At 50.6% G+C, this 17076-nt stretch overlaps 1 protein-coding gene across 2 annotated transcripts in view; it reads right to left on the bottom strand.

The window, feature by feature from the left end:
- Positions 1-8087: 8087 nt before the first annotated feature.
- BDKRB2 (bradykinin receptor B2) overlaps positions 8088-17076 on the bottom strand; it is a 31354-nt gene continuing 22365 nt past the window's right edge. The window contains exons 2-4 of one of the 2 annotated variants that reach the window (XM_069559399.1): positions 15114-15221; positions 11837-12116; positions 8088-11721 (exon numbers count right to left, since the gene is read on the bottom strand). In XM_069559399.1, the coding sequence (XP_069415500.1) occupies positions 10632-11721; positions 11837-11973 (1227 nt within the window). In that variant the 5' untranslated portion in view covers positions 11974-12116; positions 15114-15221 and the 3' untranslated portion in view covers positions 8088-10631. The remainder of the gene's footprint in view (positions 11722-11836; positions 12117-15113; positions 15222-17076) is intronic. The other variant, XM_069559400.1, reaches the window with a different exon arrangement.

Below are 17076 nucleotides of genomic sequence, written 5' to 3'. Positions count from 1 at the left end.
GGACCAATACTTTGTGAAAGAATCTGATTCCAAAGCAAGACCCCAGTCCTTGAGGTCTGGTGGGGAAGTCTGGGTGGGCACGTCTGGCCAACAAGTCACCTCGAAGGGGTTTAAATCCCAGCTCCATCCCTGTGGAACTGGGTGAACTTGGGTTATTTCCTATACCACCTCCTGAGGCCTCAGTCTCTTTATTTTTTCTGGATTTTTAAAACCATTTTAAAAAATTAAAGTATAACTAATTTACAATATGGTGTTAGTTTTAAGTGTACAGTAAAGTGATTCAGTTTCATCATATATATCATATATATATGATTCAGGTATATATAATTATTTTTTAGATTCTTTTCCATTATAGGTTATTATAAGATATTGAATATAGTTCCCTGTGCTCTACAGTAGGTCCTTGTTGTTTATCTATTTTATATACAGTAGAGGGATGTATAATCCAAAGCCCCTAGTTTATCTACCCCCTCGCCTGCCTTGGAGCCTCAGTCTCTTAATCTGTGAAGTGGGCCTCTTCTCCAAGTTTGGGGATCACAGGAGATGATGCTGACACAGCGGCCCTTGACCAGGAGCTGGCAGGAGCGGCTCTGGTTTTGTCACTTCCCTGTTGCACGGGCCAGTGGTAGCTCGAGAACAGGAAGGCTTTGTAAGGTCCACCGTCTCCGCCAGGACTTGGGGGAGGAACCGGCAGGGGTGCCTGGTGGCCCACTAAGCGGGCCGTGCAGTGACTCAGCGTGCAGGGAGGTGTTCAGAGGAGCCTCAGAGCTCGTCTTGGGCCATCTTTCAGGCTTGTTGATAAACAACCTCCCACCAACGTGGGCTAGCCACAGAGCTGCCCGGAAGCCAGGAGCTGGGCCCTGTGGCCGATTCTTAACCTGGGCTGAGGCTCCCGGAATCACCTGTGTTTTGAGGAAGGAGGGGAGAAATGGGGCAGTCCCGATGCTGGGTCAGCAGAGACGGGGTGTCGAGGCCCATGGCACACACGCTCTGGGGTCTGGGTCAGCCCCCAGCACGCTACAGTACCTTGAGGGAGGCCTCAGTATCTCCCCTAAAGACATCTCTGAAATTCTGTAACATGCCGCATCCCATTTGTTCTTAGGAAACTTCTATCACCAACTAGCACTGCTGGCCGCGGAAACATGGAGCGTGTCTGCTTCGGGCCTCCGTTGCTGGGGGAAGGGCTTTGTGTCGACTGGGACCAGCATCTCTATGGTGAACACTGGCTCAGAGCTGTGAAAATACCTGTACTGGTCTCCTACAGCGCTGGAGTGAGGTACCACGTGCGGGGAGGCTTAAGGGAGCAGGAATTTATTCTCTTGCATGGCAGGAGGCCAGAAGTCCACATTCAAGGTCTTGGCAGGCTTGGTTCCTCCTGGAGGGTTGGAGGGGGAGTCTGTCCTCTGCCTCTGCCCGGCTTCTGGTGGCAATCCTGACATCCCATCGCTCCGGGTCTCTGCTTCCAACCTCTCCCATCTCTGTGTCTCTGTGGACCCTCTTCTCTCCTCATCAGGACTATAGTCACTGGATTTAGGGCCCATCCTCACCCCATATGAGAGTGAAAGTGTAAAGTGTTAGTCGCTCAGTCATGTCCAACTCTTTTCAACCCCATGGACTACAGCCTTCCAGGCTCCTCTGTCCATGGAATTTTCCAGGCTAGAACACTGGAATGGGTTGCCATTTCCTTCTCCAGGGGATCTTTCTGACCCAGCGATCAAACCTGGGTCTCCCGCATTGCAGGCAGATTCTTTACCATCTGAGCCACCAGAGAAGGGTCTTCCACAATGACCTTATCCCCCAGTAAGGTAATATCTAAAGTTCCAAGTGGATGTGAATTTGGGGAAGGAAGGAGACACTATTAAACTCATTAGAGCACCTTTACCTCACTTAACCTTCACAACACCCGAATCCTCATTTTATAGGCAAAACCCTCCGGAAGCTCAGATAAGTTAACTGATTTTCTCTAAACCCTCACAGCCAAGAAGTCACAGGGCTGGTCCATGGATAAGGGCCCTGACTCCAAGTCCAGAGTGGTCTCTGCCAAGTTGGGGCCTCCCTTTACAGTTTCCAAAGCCTCCTTTCCAGAGTCAGTATTTCTGCATGACGTAGGTATACTTATTGTACTATTTGCCCACTTCACAGATGAGAAAACCGAGGCCAAAGGCCAGTGTGGGGGAAATGAGTTTCGTGGTTTGCCAGGATCCCACGGTGATAGGTGGCATGGCAGGGACTTGAGGCCTGGCCTGCAAGGTTCTTCCCCTACAATCCAACATTATATCTCCCTATAGGCTCAGTAAAAGAAGCCAGGCACAAAAGGCACACAGTGTGTGATTACAGCTCCATGAAATGTCCAAACTGACAAATCTAGAGACAGAGAGAAAATCAGTGGCTTCCAGAGGCGGTAGGGAGGAAGTGACTGCTAATGGATGTGGAAAGAGGAAGGCAATGGAATTAGAGGGCAGTGATGGTTACACAACCCTGTGAATTCACTAAAAGCCACTGGAATGAACAAGGCATGGAAATCTTATCTCAGTAAATATCTCATTGTGCGGTGTCAACCACCTGCCTCTGGGGAGGTGATTCTGTAGCAAGCAAGAATTCACAAGCCCCAGAAAATACAAAGTCTGTTTATTGGGGCAGAAACAGCCCAAGCTGAGGCTCGGATACCCTTCATGCATGAAGTCACCTCGGGAGCCTCCTGTGTCAGTATTTGCATCCACCTGCCAAGTCACAAACACACCAAGAGCAGGCGGGCTTCTGAGCACCTTCCTGAAGAACCAAGTGGCCTGAGCAGGTTATTTCCTGTTTCCACATCCTGAACCAGCAGTGGGACAGGCACCTGCCTACCTGAGTGGTCATGAGGGTCAGTTCTAAAAAGAGCTCAGTGATGGATAAACCACAAGGTCCTATTGTACCATACAAGGAACTATATTTGATATCCTGTAGTTAACCACAGCAGCCAAGAAAAAAGTAAATAAGAGCTCAGTAGAGGGTGAGATATTTGCATGGGGCCCCTTGAACCTCAGCCAAAAATCCACAAACAAACCATTAAACTTTCAGCCATGGCTATTGCTAAACTGTGACCTGCTTGCTCAACTCGGACCCCTACATCCTCCCGGGGCTTGGCCAGAGGTCAGGGCTGTGTGAGGCTCTGCAGCATGCCCGGGGATGGAGGAACTAGGAAGTGATGGAATGTGTCACGGGAGTCCACAGATGGAGTCTGCACCTCTGAATCATAAGTGGCTTCATCACTGCTGGGAGCCGGCATCACCAGCACTAGTTCCCATCAAGGCACCTGGCAGATGACAGACAGTCTGAAACTCCGGGCACTGGGCCCTCACCCTTTCTAGCCAGGGAAGACTCAGGAGCTGGATCTATTGCTTGCTTCTGAGTCCACCAGACACCCACCTGGACTTCTCCCCAATGCATCAGCTCTCTGGGGGACAAGAAGGGTCAGGAGATGAGAGCTGCTCTTGCTACCTGGCTGGGAGCAGAGGAGGTGGGAGGGAGGCTTTCTGGCCCTGTTTCTGTCTGCTCAGAGCCCTGCTCAGAGCCCTGGATCCCAGACTTTCTTGAGTCACACCCCATCCGTGAACAAAGTCCCCCGATGAGTGAGCACTCTGGCACACTTGTGGGTAGCTTTCTCCAAACTCAAGGTCCTGTTGGGGTCCAGGCAGGGAGGGAAGTGTAGGCAACAGAGGGGGAATGAAATACCTGCCAGACACTTGTGTCCAACATGGACTGAGGGTAGGGAATGAGCCAGGGACTGGGGAGAGGGAAAGAGGCAAGCCGGAGGCCAGCTAATGAAGGGTCTTGTGGGCCACGTTTTAGAAGTGGAACTTTATCCCAAGAGTGGTGGTACACTACCTCAATACGAAATCAGCCATAGGTGTATATATGTCCCCTTCCTCTTGCACCTCCCTCCCATCTTCCTCCCCATCACCCCTCTAGGTTGATGCAGAGCCCCTGTTTGAGTTCCCTGAGACCTACAGCAAATTCCCGTTGGCTGTCTATTTTACAAATGGTAATGTAAGTTTTCTTGTGAGTTTCTCTCCATACATCTAATGTTAGTTTCTCTCCATACATCTCACCCTCTCCGCCCCTCTCCCCGTGTCCACAAGACTGTTCGCTATGTCTGTTTCTCCATTGCTGCCCTGCAAATAAAGTCATCAGTGCCATCTTCCTATATTCCGTATATATGCATTAGTATATGACTATGCCAAAGCTTTGACTGTGTGGATCACAATAAACTGTGGAAAATTCTGAATGAGATGGGAATACCAGACCACCTGACCTGCCTCTTGAGAAACCAGTATGCTGGTCAGAACTGGACATGAAACAACAGACTGGTTCCAAATAGGAAAAGGAATACGTCAAGGCTGTATATTGTCACCCTGCTTATTTAACTTCTATGCAGAGTACATCATGAGAAATGCTGGGCTGGAAGCAGCACAAGCTGGAATCAAGATTGCTGGGAGAAATATCAATAACCTCAGATATGCAGATGACACCACCCTTATGGCAGAAAGTGAAGAGGAACTAAAAAGCCTCTTGATGAAAGTGAAAGAGGAAAGTGAGAAAGTTGGCTTAAAGCTCAACATTCAGAAAACGAAGATCATGGCATCTGATCCCATCACTTCATGGGAAATAGATGGGGAAACAGTGGAAACAGTGTCAGACACTTGTGCCCAGCTTTATTTTTGGGGGGCTCCAAAATCACTGCAGATGGTGACTGTAGCCATGAAATTAAAAGACACTTACTCCTTGGAAGGAAAGTTATGACCAACCTAGATAGCATATTGAAAAGCAGAGACACTACTTTGCCAACAAAGGTCCGTCTAGTCAAGGCTATAGTTTTTCCAGTGGTCATGTATGGATGTGAGATTTGGACTGTGAAGAAAGCTGAGTGCCGAAGAATTGATGATTTTGAACTGTGGTGTTGGAGAAAACTCTTGAGAGTCCCTTGGACTGCAAGGAGATCCAACCGGTCCATTCTAAAGGAGATCAGTCCTGGGTGTTGTTTGGAAGGAATGATGCTAAAGCTGAAACTCCAATACTTTGGCCACCTCATGTGAAGAGTTGACTCATTGGAAAAGACTCTGATGCTGGGAGGGATTGGGGGCAGGAGAAGAAGGGGACAACAGAGGATGAGATGGCTGGATGGCAACACCAACTCGATGGATATGAGTTTGGGTGAACTCTGGGAGTTGGCTTTGGACAGGGAGGCCTGGCGTGCTGCAATTCATGGGGTCACAAAGAGTCAGACACGACTGAGCAACTGAACTGAACTGAACTGATATTTATCTTTCTCTTTCTGACTTACTTCACTCTGTATAATAGGCTCTAGGTTCAAGAACTGACTCAAATGCATTCCTTTTTATGGCTGACTAATATTCCATTGTGTATATGTACCACCACTTCTTTTTCCATTCATCTGTTGATGGATGTCTAAGTTGTTTCTATGTCCTAGCTACTGTAAATAGAGCTGCAGTGAACGTTGGGGTACATGTGTCTTTTTCATTTCAGGTTTACTCAGAGTACATGCCTAGGAATGAGATTGCTGGGTCATCTAGTGGTTTTATTCCTAGTTTTTTAAGGGATCTCCATTCCATCTTCCATAGTGGCTGTATCAATTTACTTTCTCACCAACAGTGCAAGAAGGTTCCCACACTCTCTCCAGCATTTATTGTTTGTAGACTTTTTGATGATGGCCATTATGAATGGTGTGAAGTGATATCACATCATAGTTTTGATTGGCTTTTCTCCAATAATGAGTGATATTGAGCATCTTTTCACATATTTGTTAGCTTTCTGTATGTCTTCTATGGAGAAATGTCTGTTTAGGTCTTTTTTCCACTTTTTGATTTGGTTGTTTGTTCTTTTGGTATTGAATTATATGAGCTGCTTAGGTATTTTGAAACTTAACTATTTGTGAGTTATTTGTTTCATTTGCTATTTTTTTCTCCCATTCTGAGGGTTGTCTTTTCACCTTGCATATAGTTTCCTTTGTTGCGTGTCAGGGGCCGCTTTAGGCATTACTGACAAAACGGAGGCATGGCTGCAACCCCCTCTCCTCATCCTGCAGGCATGGTGCCGAGATGAAGGAGTTAGGTTTTGTGATTCTGGCTTGTTCTTTCTTTCTTTGGTTGAGTTGGCAGGAAAGAATGTTAAGGTGCTTATTGTTCTTGAGAGAAGCATGAGAAAGCACAAAGCCTTCTGCAGTTGTGCCCAGAAAATAATCTATAAAGTAACCACTGACATTTGTTCAAGGGTTTTTGGAAAGAATGTCCCAGGATGAGCACGTAGGCCACAGCTTGAGGCCATAGGAAGGATTGTTATCTGAGACCTGTTTGTGAGGGAAATGTTTATGGCAAAGGAAGTTTGCTGAGTTTAAGGTTTAGAAATAATTAAGAATAGTTAGAAGCCTTTTTAGGAGATAGTGAGCTTAGGATACTAGGGGCAAGCAGGACTTAGAAAGATAAGAAATAAACTGAGAAATGTGGTATGCAGCCCAGACATAAGCATGAGTTACAGTGTAATCACAAGTAAACATGATTCTGAGAGAATGGCTGAAGCAGGAACTCTGTTTGAAGGGCAACAATGAGACAATAAACCTGGGTGAGGGGGAACTGAAAATGTCAAACCTCTGACCTACTGCTTTTGTCAAAGTATAAAAGAAGACCTGATGCTTGAAATAAACATGTAGTCCTGCACCTCGAGTCAGAGGCTGCATCATTCTTTGCTGACACCGCTCACCCCTTCAGGCTGTTTCCCTGGCTGCTGGAGCTGGACTCCGGCAGCTGTGCAAAAGCTTTTAAGTTTAATCAAGTCCCACTTGTTTACTTTTCTTTTTACTTCCATTACTCTAGGAGGTGGGTCATAGAGAATCTTGCTTTATGTCATCACGTTCTAAACATTCTTCTTTACATGTATAGCCTCCCTATCATCGTCTTTGCCTTCTTAAAAGATGTCAGTGGCTGCACAGTGGAAAATAAGAACTGGGAGATCGTGGGACGGCTGTGGTTAATGTCAGAGTTGGGGAGACCAGTAAGAGATGATGGTTAGACATAGAAAGAAACAGATAGATCCAGGAAACACTTGGGGGGAATCTAAAAAGGTACCAATTCACTAGGGGGAAGGAATAACAGAGATGGTTGTTCTTCTTTACCATGAACCCCAGGTTTCTAGCAGAGATGGATGGATGAAGAGATGGAGCAGTGCCATTTCTGTAGACACAGAATGCAAATTTTGTTTAATGAATGACTGAATACATGAATAATGAAGGGGTCTCAAAATGGAGTGGGTGATGCGTTCCCCACTCATCATTGTGAGAATGCAAGCAGTGGTTAGACAGCTGTTTGATCTAGACCTCGCCAAATGGAAATCAAATGGAAGATACTTAATAGATACATATCACATGCACAAATGAATTGCTGTCATCCTTATGATTTTTCAGAACCCATGGACTGTAGCCCGCCAGACTCCTCTGTCCATGGAATTCTCCAGACAAGAACACTGGGGTGGATAATCATTCCCCTCTTCAGGGGATCTTCCCAACTCAGGGATTGAACCCGTGTCTCCTGCACTGCAGGAAGATTCATTACCATCTGAGCCACCTGGAGAATTTCATGGACAGAGGACCCTGGCAGGCTACAGTCTATGAGGTTGCAAAGAGTCAGACATGACTGAGCGACTAATACTTTCACGTTTTCACTTTTACTTATGATTCTAGGACCTCATGGGGTCTCATGGGCACCTGATGGGAGTTTATTGAGTCACCAATGTGGGACGGGAGAAAATATTCAAATGGTTGAAATTTCTTAAATTTCTACTTAGGTATGTTCAAGAGTGTACATTTTAACACCTGTTAATAAGTGTACATATTGGGTAAAAATCAAAATTTTTTTACTTATATGGATATGCAATTACAATGGTTTGGACACCACTAATTTATAGCACAGAGCCTTTAAGTAGGTTGAGTGGAAATAAATGGAACCCATGCCCCCAAGACTTCTAACTGCCTATGGCACTGTCTGTGACAAGATTCAGAGTTTTGGGAGTTGTAACAAAAGAAAGAACCACACAAAAATGCCTCATCCCTTTATTATTTTGGACAGAAAAGGCACATTTACACCATTCACCCATTTCTCCTCAGTTGTGAAATAATCCCTCTTTATAATGTGATAGCTCTTTGGGTCTTTCACAGGACAGATATTCTTTATCACAGTATCAACACAACCCACAGGGCAGCTCCCCTCCCACAGACAAATTACTCCTCTGCCCATGGGTGGGCCCTAGATGGCCATTAGGAGCCCAGAGCTCTGCTGGCAGGAGACCCTCAGAACATACACACCCGCTGACGAATGAGTTCCTCACACCCCAAAGCCCAGCCCAGCCTCTTTTTGTGAAACTCCACTCTCATTATGCATGTGGTTTGTGAGTGAAAGTTGCTCAGTCATGTCTGACTCTTTGCGACCCCATGGACTATACAGTCCATGGCATTCTCCAGGACAGAATACTGGAGTGGGTGGCCTATCCCTTCTCCAGGGGATCTTCCCAACCCAGGATTGACCCAGTCTCCAGCATTGCGGGCAGATGCTATACCACCTGAGCCACAAGGGAAGCCCAAGAATACTGGAGTGGGTAGCCTATCCCTTCTCCAGGAATCGGATCGGAGTCTCCTGCACTGCAGGCAGCTTCTTTACCAGCACATCCACGCATGGTTTCACTTCATTCTAATATGAAACGGTTTGTACTTCTTACTTCACCTGTGTTCTTTCTCTAGCTACGAGTTTATGTGGGCACAGGGGCTTGTATGGCAGCAAACAAAGGCTGGGATGGGGAGTAAATCTTTTTGTGACCCCTTTTCTTTTAAAATCCAGAGCTGGATTGGTCAGGATTTATGGGCTCTTTTCCATCCCAATCCTGCTGGCCCTGGGGAGGATAAAACCCCTGGGGAGGATAGAGCCCGCTAATGAATCACCCATCTACTGATCCAGTGAGTGCTTCCAGGGTGCTGCCTACATTACCAGAAGCTCCTAAACTCCATTGCTATTGAGCACCCGTCCCTGACTTGACTGTAAGAGCTTGATGTTGGGTCGGATGGTCTGTTCTCCCAGAGGGCCGGCCTCAGGAGGCAGATTATAAAACGTGTAGAAAAAGAAGAAAGGAATTCCCCCTGGAGGACCTGGGGCTTGGGGCCAGGCGCCTGTCCATTAAGGGCCAAGGATGCTGGTCCATTTTCCTCCCGCCTGACACCTGGTACCTGCCCTCCGCCCCTCCCATCGCTGCCCACCACGCCCTTCCCCACCTGGCCCCGCCCGCAGGAGGCAGGGCCCGCGGCCCCTCTGCAGTTGCTTCTTCGGGTGAATGAGCCGGTGAAGGTGGGCTGGGGAGGGTGTTCTCCCGCCTCCACGGAAGGGGTGACCTTTCCTGAAAATGCTTGTGCGTGTGTGTGTGTGTATGTGTGTGTGTGCGCGCGCGCGCGCACGCGCGCACGTGCACGCGTGCAAATTGATGGGAAGGGCAGGTGGTGGAAGGGAGCTTAACATACGGAGCACTTAGTATGTGTCAGACACTAAGGAGTGTTTTCCACAACCATTAGCTTCAACACCGATTCTCTTCTACAGACATTTTGCTGAACTTGTCTTTCTCCTTGGAATAAATTTATTCCCATTCTGCGGGCATAATAATGCCTCATATTTACATAGCACCTTTCATTTGTCAAAGTACTTCTGTGCCTATTACCTCCTTTAATCCCCACAACAGCCTCGTGTTACCGGGAGGAAACCCAGGCGCGGGCGCGGCCACGTGCAGCCAGTTATCCTCTGAGCTGGCACGCCTGACTCCTCCTCCCCGCCCTGTCCACAGTGCCTGGCTTGACCGCGTCTGGAACAGCCTTGTGGTGGCTGCTGAATCATCGCGAGTCTGTAAGTTCCTTCAGGACAGATTATTTTCTTTTTTCTTGCCCACAGGGTTCCACGCTGCGTATAGAGCAAGTGCTGGGTAAGTACTTACTGGGTTCCTCTTTGGCACAGACCACTTGTCTTTCTGCAAGGGGAACGAGAGTCCTGGTCTCTGGGCTCTCGCTGTGGATCACTCAGAGTTTAACCTTCGTTGACCTGAGGAATCATCCTCCAAAGCCCTAGCTGAGCGGATTCAAGAAACCCAAAACTACACGTCAGCCAGTGTGCGCGGCCCTCTCAGCGGCTGCCCCAAAGCCGGGCGGCATTTCTGGAGATCTGAGCTGTCGTGCTCCGGCAGAGTGGCACACCGCGTAGGAGGGGAGCTCGGCCACTCCTGTCGCTGTCCCCAGGCTCCTCTGCTCCTCGGGAAGCAGCAGACTGGCCCAGGGATGGAAGCCAGTAAGAAGGGTAATACTGTCATTATTTCTGGGGCCCTTGGCCCTGGGCTCCTGGGCTCCTGGGGCCCTGCACCTTCCAACCTCGCAGCCCTGCTCACCACAGTTTGGGCGGGGCAGGAATTTACTGGAGACACCGACTCACTGCCCAAGGTCACAATTGGGATGCCTTCCTTCCTCCTGGGGGCGCATCCCGAGAGCTGCCGTCCATCCATCATCACACGCATCGGTATCCCCGGGTACCATCTGCTCGCTGGCTGCTCCCCACCCGCTACTGCAGTTTATGAATGTGGCGTTCCACGGAGATGGAGGTCCGCAGCGTGCCCATGGAGTTCTCCGTCTGGCTGGGCTCCGCCGACGCACAGCCGCCTGGCCGGCACAGCCGTGCGTACACCTCCCGCGACTTCTTGCGGAAGCGCTTGCCAACGATCACGTACACCAGCGGGTTGAGGCAGCTGTTGCTGTAAGCCACGAAGGACGCGATCTGCGTGAAGATGTCGATCTTCACGTACCAGCAGCCCGAGAGCACCTGGAGGCGCAGCAGAGTGTCCAGGAAGGTGCTGATCTGGAAGGGCAGCCAGCAGACCACGAACAGCAGCAGGACGGCCAGGACCAGCAGCGTGGCCTTCCTCTCCGTCTGGATCTCCTTGAACTTCTGCATCTCGTTGTTACGCAGCACCTGCATGATCTGTACGGTGCAGAAGGTGATGACACTCAGGGGCAGCAGGAAGCCCACCGAGTTCAGGAGGATGTTGGTGAAGACCTCCCAGCTGCTGGATGGGTAGATGATGACGCAGGCAGTGACGTTGTGGCCCTCACTGTTGTACTCCTGCATGGTGCGGAAGGCCAGCATGGGCGAGCTCAGAAGCAGCGTGCAGCCCCAGATCACCAGGCTGTAGAGCTTGGCCCAGCGCACCCCGCGCATCCGGCCCATGGACATAGTCTTCACCAGGGCCAGGTAGCGGTCGATGCTCACCAGCATGAGGAAACAGATGCTGCTGTAGAGGTTCATGTAGAGCATGGTGTTCACCACGCGGCAGAGGGCTTCCCCAAAGAGCCAGTCGAAGTTGTTGGCAATGGTGACGGCCCAGAAGGGCAGCCCGCAGGCCAGGATCAGGTCTGCCACGGCCAGGTTGCCCAGGTAGATCTCTGCCACCGTGCAGCTGCTCTTGTGCAGGCAGAAGACACTGAGGACAAAGGTGTTCTCCAGGGCAGCGAGCAGAAAGAGGATCCAGAGGAAGGGGGGCTGGATGGTGTTGAGCCAGTTCCCCAAGTTGGACTGGAAGCAGCTGCTGCTCTCAGGCAGGGTGCTGTTGAGAGCAGGTTCAAGGACCTGGGAGGTGAGGTTGAACATTTCGGCGCTGCAAGAAAGTGGAAAAGAGGCAGTTACACCTCGGGGTGATGGGAGGAAGGAGTAGCAACTGGTGCAGAGGGCGAGGGGGTGCATCTAGTTAGAGGTGGAACTCAGGCCCTTACTGTGCCGTGTTCATAGACAGTCCGGGTGCATCTGAGTCCCTGCGGGTCTTGGAAAGGTCTCTGTGCTCCTTGCACTTAAACTGAGAGCTTGTGTTCTTGGCCTCCAGGCTCCACTGGGAGGTTTCCTTGGCCAGCATCCATCACCCGTATGAACAAGCGTGAGTCTTAGATGCTGGCCCTCCTGGAAGCTTCCGTGGTGGGAGGATCCACAGCACATTCCTTCCTTATCACAGGGACTCCTCCTAAGGGCGCTGGTCTCTTTCAGCCTCTTGTGGCCTGCCTGTGAGTGAGCCATTAATTAGAAGAGAAACGTGGTATCATGCCAGACAGGGGGATTCCAGCCTGGCTCCGAGACCACAGCTCATCTGCCCACGCCCTGTCTCTTCCTGGCAGAGAGTAGCTGTCAAGCTTCGCTACCTTCCATCAGCATAGCATTGATGAGGTTGCTTGACGGAAAGGGAGGGTGGGGGCTTTGACGTCAGAGAGTCCTCTGGGTTCAGTCCTGACTCATTCATTAGCTGTGTGACCTTGAGTAAGTTAACTAACCTCTCCGGATCGTAATGGTCTACTTCATAAACTAGAAATAACAAAATCTTCTTGGCATTGTGGTGAAGATCTGAGATAAAGTACAGAAAGTCCCAAGCACTGCACTCGGTTCAATAAACAAGAATAATTACCTTTTTTTTTGTGTGTGTGAACTTATTAAAATAAACAGTGTCCAACTCGAGCACCACTCTTGGTTTTTGTCTTTTTTTTAAGATTTTTTTTGATGTGGACCATTTTTAAAGCCCTTATTGAATTTGTTACAACATTGCTTCAGGTTTAGATTTTGGTTTTTGGCCCAGAGGCACGTGGGATGTTATCTCCCCAACCAGGGATCGAACCCGTACCCTCTGCTTTGGGAGACAAAATCTTAACCACTGGACCACCAGGGAAGTCCCAGTCCTCACTCTCACATTGCTGATTTTATCATTAACCCACTGGCTTCTCTTTCATTCTGGGGTGAGAGACCAGAGGGCAGTTCACTTTCTGCAAGTGTTTCTCTAAGGCTAGTTCCTTTCTGCCTTCGGCAAAGAGGCATGGGGCTTGGACAGACATGGGCTCCAATCCTAGCTGTGTGGTCTTGGGTAAATTACATCTGAGCTTCCACTTTGTTTTCTTTGGAGTATAGTATTACTCTCTCATTGATTTGCCTTGCATGGCTATTGCAAGGTTCAAATCAAAGAGTAGGTGTAAAGACATATCAAAAAACTAAAAGCGCAAGGCAGAGGGAAGGACTAACTGAACGTGTTCCAAGTGCTCTTTTGGGTGGATGTGGGAAAAGTGGAGGTGGAGGGACTCTTCTTGGGCAGTTTGATGGTTGGGTAGCCCTGGGAGAGAGTAGCTGAGCAATAGATTATGGGAAAGAATCTGCTGACTGCCTCTGGGATTTCCCAGGACAAGCCCCTATACATTCTGGAGCAGCTGACTGTCTTGGAAGGGCCAGACTGGGGACCTGTGATGAACTCACTCATTGATGCAGTTTATCCTTACATGTTTCTTGAGCATCTCCTCCGAGTTGAGCTCCACTTTGGCTGTAGGGACCCAGAAAGGGACACCACACATCCCTGCCCTGCCAGAGCTCCTGACACCTCAGACCCAGTGTGGGAACGAGGCACATGAGGCCTCGGGGTGGCAGGAGGGTCAAGGGACCTAGGTGGGAGGAGGGGGGGGAGTTCAGAGGTGACTCCAGAGCTGGGGCTCAGAGGATGAAGGGCATGCCAACGGGGGCCGAGAGGGAGGGAGGGCGGATCAGGCGGAAGGGGCAGCCTGAGCAGAGCCCAGAAGTGGGGAAGCCACTGGCAGGTTCTGGAAGGTGGATGAGATGTTGGGAAGTGACAAGGGATGAGGCTGAAGAAGAGAAAAAAAGGACAGTCCGAGGCTTTGTCCCTGAGTGCTTCAAGGAGCAAGCGATGGAACTAGAAATACTCTTCTCATGGAGGGTGGTTTTAATATGTCCACAAATTCTTTGATAAACCTCCTTGCAAAGGGTGGAGTCTAATTCCTCCTCCAGTGAATGTGGCCATACTGAGCGACTCATTTTCCACCCAAGGTGGCAGTGCCAGTGTGTGACGTCCAAGATTAAGGCGTGAGTGGCTTTGCAGCTTCCTCCTGGGCCTCTTGGGTTTCTTGCTCCGGAAGAGGCTGGCCGACACGTTGTAAGGATGCTCAAGCAGCCACACGGAGAGGCTCCGTGCAGAGGCCCCGACTTGTCGCCCTGGGTGTGGATCCTCTGGCCCCAGTGAAACCTCTGGCTGATTCTGGTCCCCTAGCCTGTGGGTCTCCCAAGTGAGGCCCCAGACATCACGGAACAGAGACAAGTCCTAAAGTCCTGACCCGTGGACACTGGCAGTCTTCTCTGCGGATCCTCTGAAGGTAAGATCTGCCCTGCGTGCTCCCATTGGTCCAGCCTTTGGCCCCATTTCTGCAGGAAGAAAAGCCCTGTTTCCCCAGAGCCCCAGACCTGGAGTGCTGTCTCTTGTGGTCTGGCTCTCTAGAGACCAGAGTGTCCCACCTGATGCTACTTGTTAATTTTCCAGCAAGGTAGTCCTTCCTAACAGGATGGCACCTGGCCCATACCTGACTCCGAGGAGCCACAGGGTTGTTAGAAGGTGGCCTGGGGAGGGCTTCATTGGGAGTGATCGGACTCATGTTCCATGGCCTCTACTGAGATGACCATTGGTCATCTCCATAGCAGGTCACACCTGCCATAGGAAGCTCCAGCTGGGCCCCACTGCCCACTCTCCCTAACACTGCCCCCTCAGGACTGACCGTCCCTTTTCTCTGCTTCCACTCAAGATCCACCCCCAACATTCTCTCCTTAGAGTGTCCAGACCTTCCTCGGATGTCGGCCATGTGTTGGAGACATCCTGTCTCCATGGAGACCTGGCTCAGCCTCTGTCTGATTTCTTGCACTGCCTTCAGAGTTTCCATCTCTTCTTTTTCACATCTTCCCTCGACCCTGCGCTGGTTCACATGTGACCCCCTGTATGGTGTGTCCCTCCTCTGGCAACACCCAGCCCAGAAGCAGAACAGTCAGTCCTCTTCCTTCTGCCCCTGACAGGCCCTGGGGGATTTGAACACCAGCCCTTGAGGACTTTTGACTCAGGATTTAACGTTGCGTGTTGTTTCCAGTGGGCTTCCATTATCGTCCCAGAGAGGAGGGGCATGCTCTCCTAGGTGTACCCCAGAGTGCCCACACCCCTGTCCCGGAAATAGTAAAGCCCCTCTGACTCACCCAAAGGAGGCAGTGATGGGCACGGTGTCCTCATGAATGGATGCAAACATTGGTCTCTTCCAGGCTGAGAACATTGGGACTCAGAGGGGCAGGTGAGTGAGGGCCTCCCTGGAGGAGAAATGATGGAGATGGTTAGATGGTGGGACTGGAGACCATAAAACACATGCATTCTCCTCTAGGGAGAGAAACGGGGGTCTTCACTTAAATATTTATTAAGTACCCATCACACACCCAGTGCCAGGACACGATGCGGGCACAGGAACAGTGTCCGTCCTCCAGGGGCTCATGGTCTCATGGAGAAGCCAGACATGACCCTCAGTGCTGGAGACTTGATGGGCAGGGTGGAGCTGAGCTCCCCTCCCCGTGGGGCTCCTTGTCCAGGCAAGGGCCATCAGCTTGCCTGCTGAGGTCACCATTTCCATCGAGACAGTGACAGCCACCCAGGTAACCCAGGGCCTCCCAGCTCTGTCACCCTGGGTAGTGATCCCCCCCACCATGCCCTCTGGTATGGGTCTGCCTGGTTAGGCGTCCCAGATCTGGCAGAGTCAGCCCATCGGGATCCTAATCGTTTGTTAATGTCCGTCAACATTGCTCTCCTGTTCAAAACAAAGTGGAGGCCTTTTCTGTCTCCTGTGTCCAGAGAGCGGGCGGTTTGCGGACCAGGGGGAAGGTGGGGGTCTGAGGCGACTCTAGTTTCCCTGCATCTGCTTCGGATGCTCCGTGTGTGGGAGCATCGTCATTCCTACTTCTCCTTGGCCCTGCCCCAGGATGCAGAGACCACACCAGGAGGGGCTGCAGTCCGGCTTCCGTGGGGATTGGCCCCAGGGCAGCAGCAGGAGGCTGGGGGAGGGAGGGGAAGGAGGAGGGGATCTGGCTCCTAGCTCCCTCCCTTGAGGACCTCCAGGGACTGGCTGGGCCCAGCGCCGGTGCATAGCTCCCACTGGGGCCTTTCCAAGCCCAGTGATTCTGACAACTGCCGTCTCCTCTCGTGGTTCAGGCCTCGGGTTGGGAGGAAAGGGTCGTCCGCAGAGGTCACCCTGACATGCTGTCTACACTCTGTAAGTAGACCCTCTTTAAACTCCTCTGCATATTAGGCAGCTTGATCATGGCCTCTCAGCCTACTACTGGACCTGAACTAATACATCTGGGGATTACAAACTCAGATGTCAGGGGTGCATCTGAGGGCCTGGGGGGTGGGGAGCTGGCTGTGGTGGGCCCCTGGGTACACAGGGGGTGGCAATGGTCGGTGTGCCGTCCTCTGGGTGCTATTTGAGGGAGTCCCTTAGCCCTCCCTGGACCTCAGTTTTCTCACTGACACAGCTGGGGGTGGGGGAGTAGACCCATGCTCCCCCCAGACTCTGATCCTCGTGTCTGTGTGGGGGTGACGGGCCGGTGACTCTACAGTTGGGATTTTCCTTTGTTTTTCAAACTGATGTTTTAGAAAAAAACATCCAACATCCTGATTCACTTGTTCTCTATCTCCCTCAGAATTGGATCCAAGAAGACTTAACTTTAAAAGTATTTCCTTCTGTCGAATCACATAAACACTGGCTCGTGGTGCTGCTGAGAGTCATTTCCACTTTTTTTTTTGCCCGAGCCACCCACAGCCTGTGGGGTCTTAGTTCTCTGATTGGGAATTGAACCTGCAAACCCCTGCATTGGAAGCATGGAGTCTTAGCCACTGGACCACCAGGGAAATTCTTCATTTCTATTTCAGTGCCAGAGGGAGTCTATTTTGGTTCCCCAAGAATCCACCTCCGAAGGGCTGTGAGGCTGTGGCCGTCCCAGGACACACAGCATGACTTTCACCAGGGCCAGGGTTTGCCTTTATGGAACCCTGACTCGGTGACCAACTGCGCCCAGTGTTTCGTGGGTGTGTACTGAAGCTGGGAGATAGTTCCCAAAGCGAGGGTTGTGGATCGGATAATAAATAAACCCCAATCATTGGCCCACTCCTTTCAAT

This window comes from Ovis canadensis, chromosome 18, assembly GCF_042477335.2.
Source record: "Ovis canadensis isolate MfBH-ARS-UI-01 breed Bighorn chromosome 18, ARS-UI_OviCan_v2, whole genome shotgun sequence".
NCBI classification, from domain to species: domain Eukaryota; kingdom Metazoa; phylum Chordata; class Mammalia; order Artiodactyla; family Bovidae; genus Ovis; species Ovis canadensis.
This window is presented reverse-complemented; position numbering and strand designations above follow the sequence as displayed.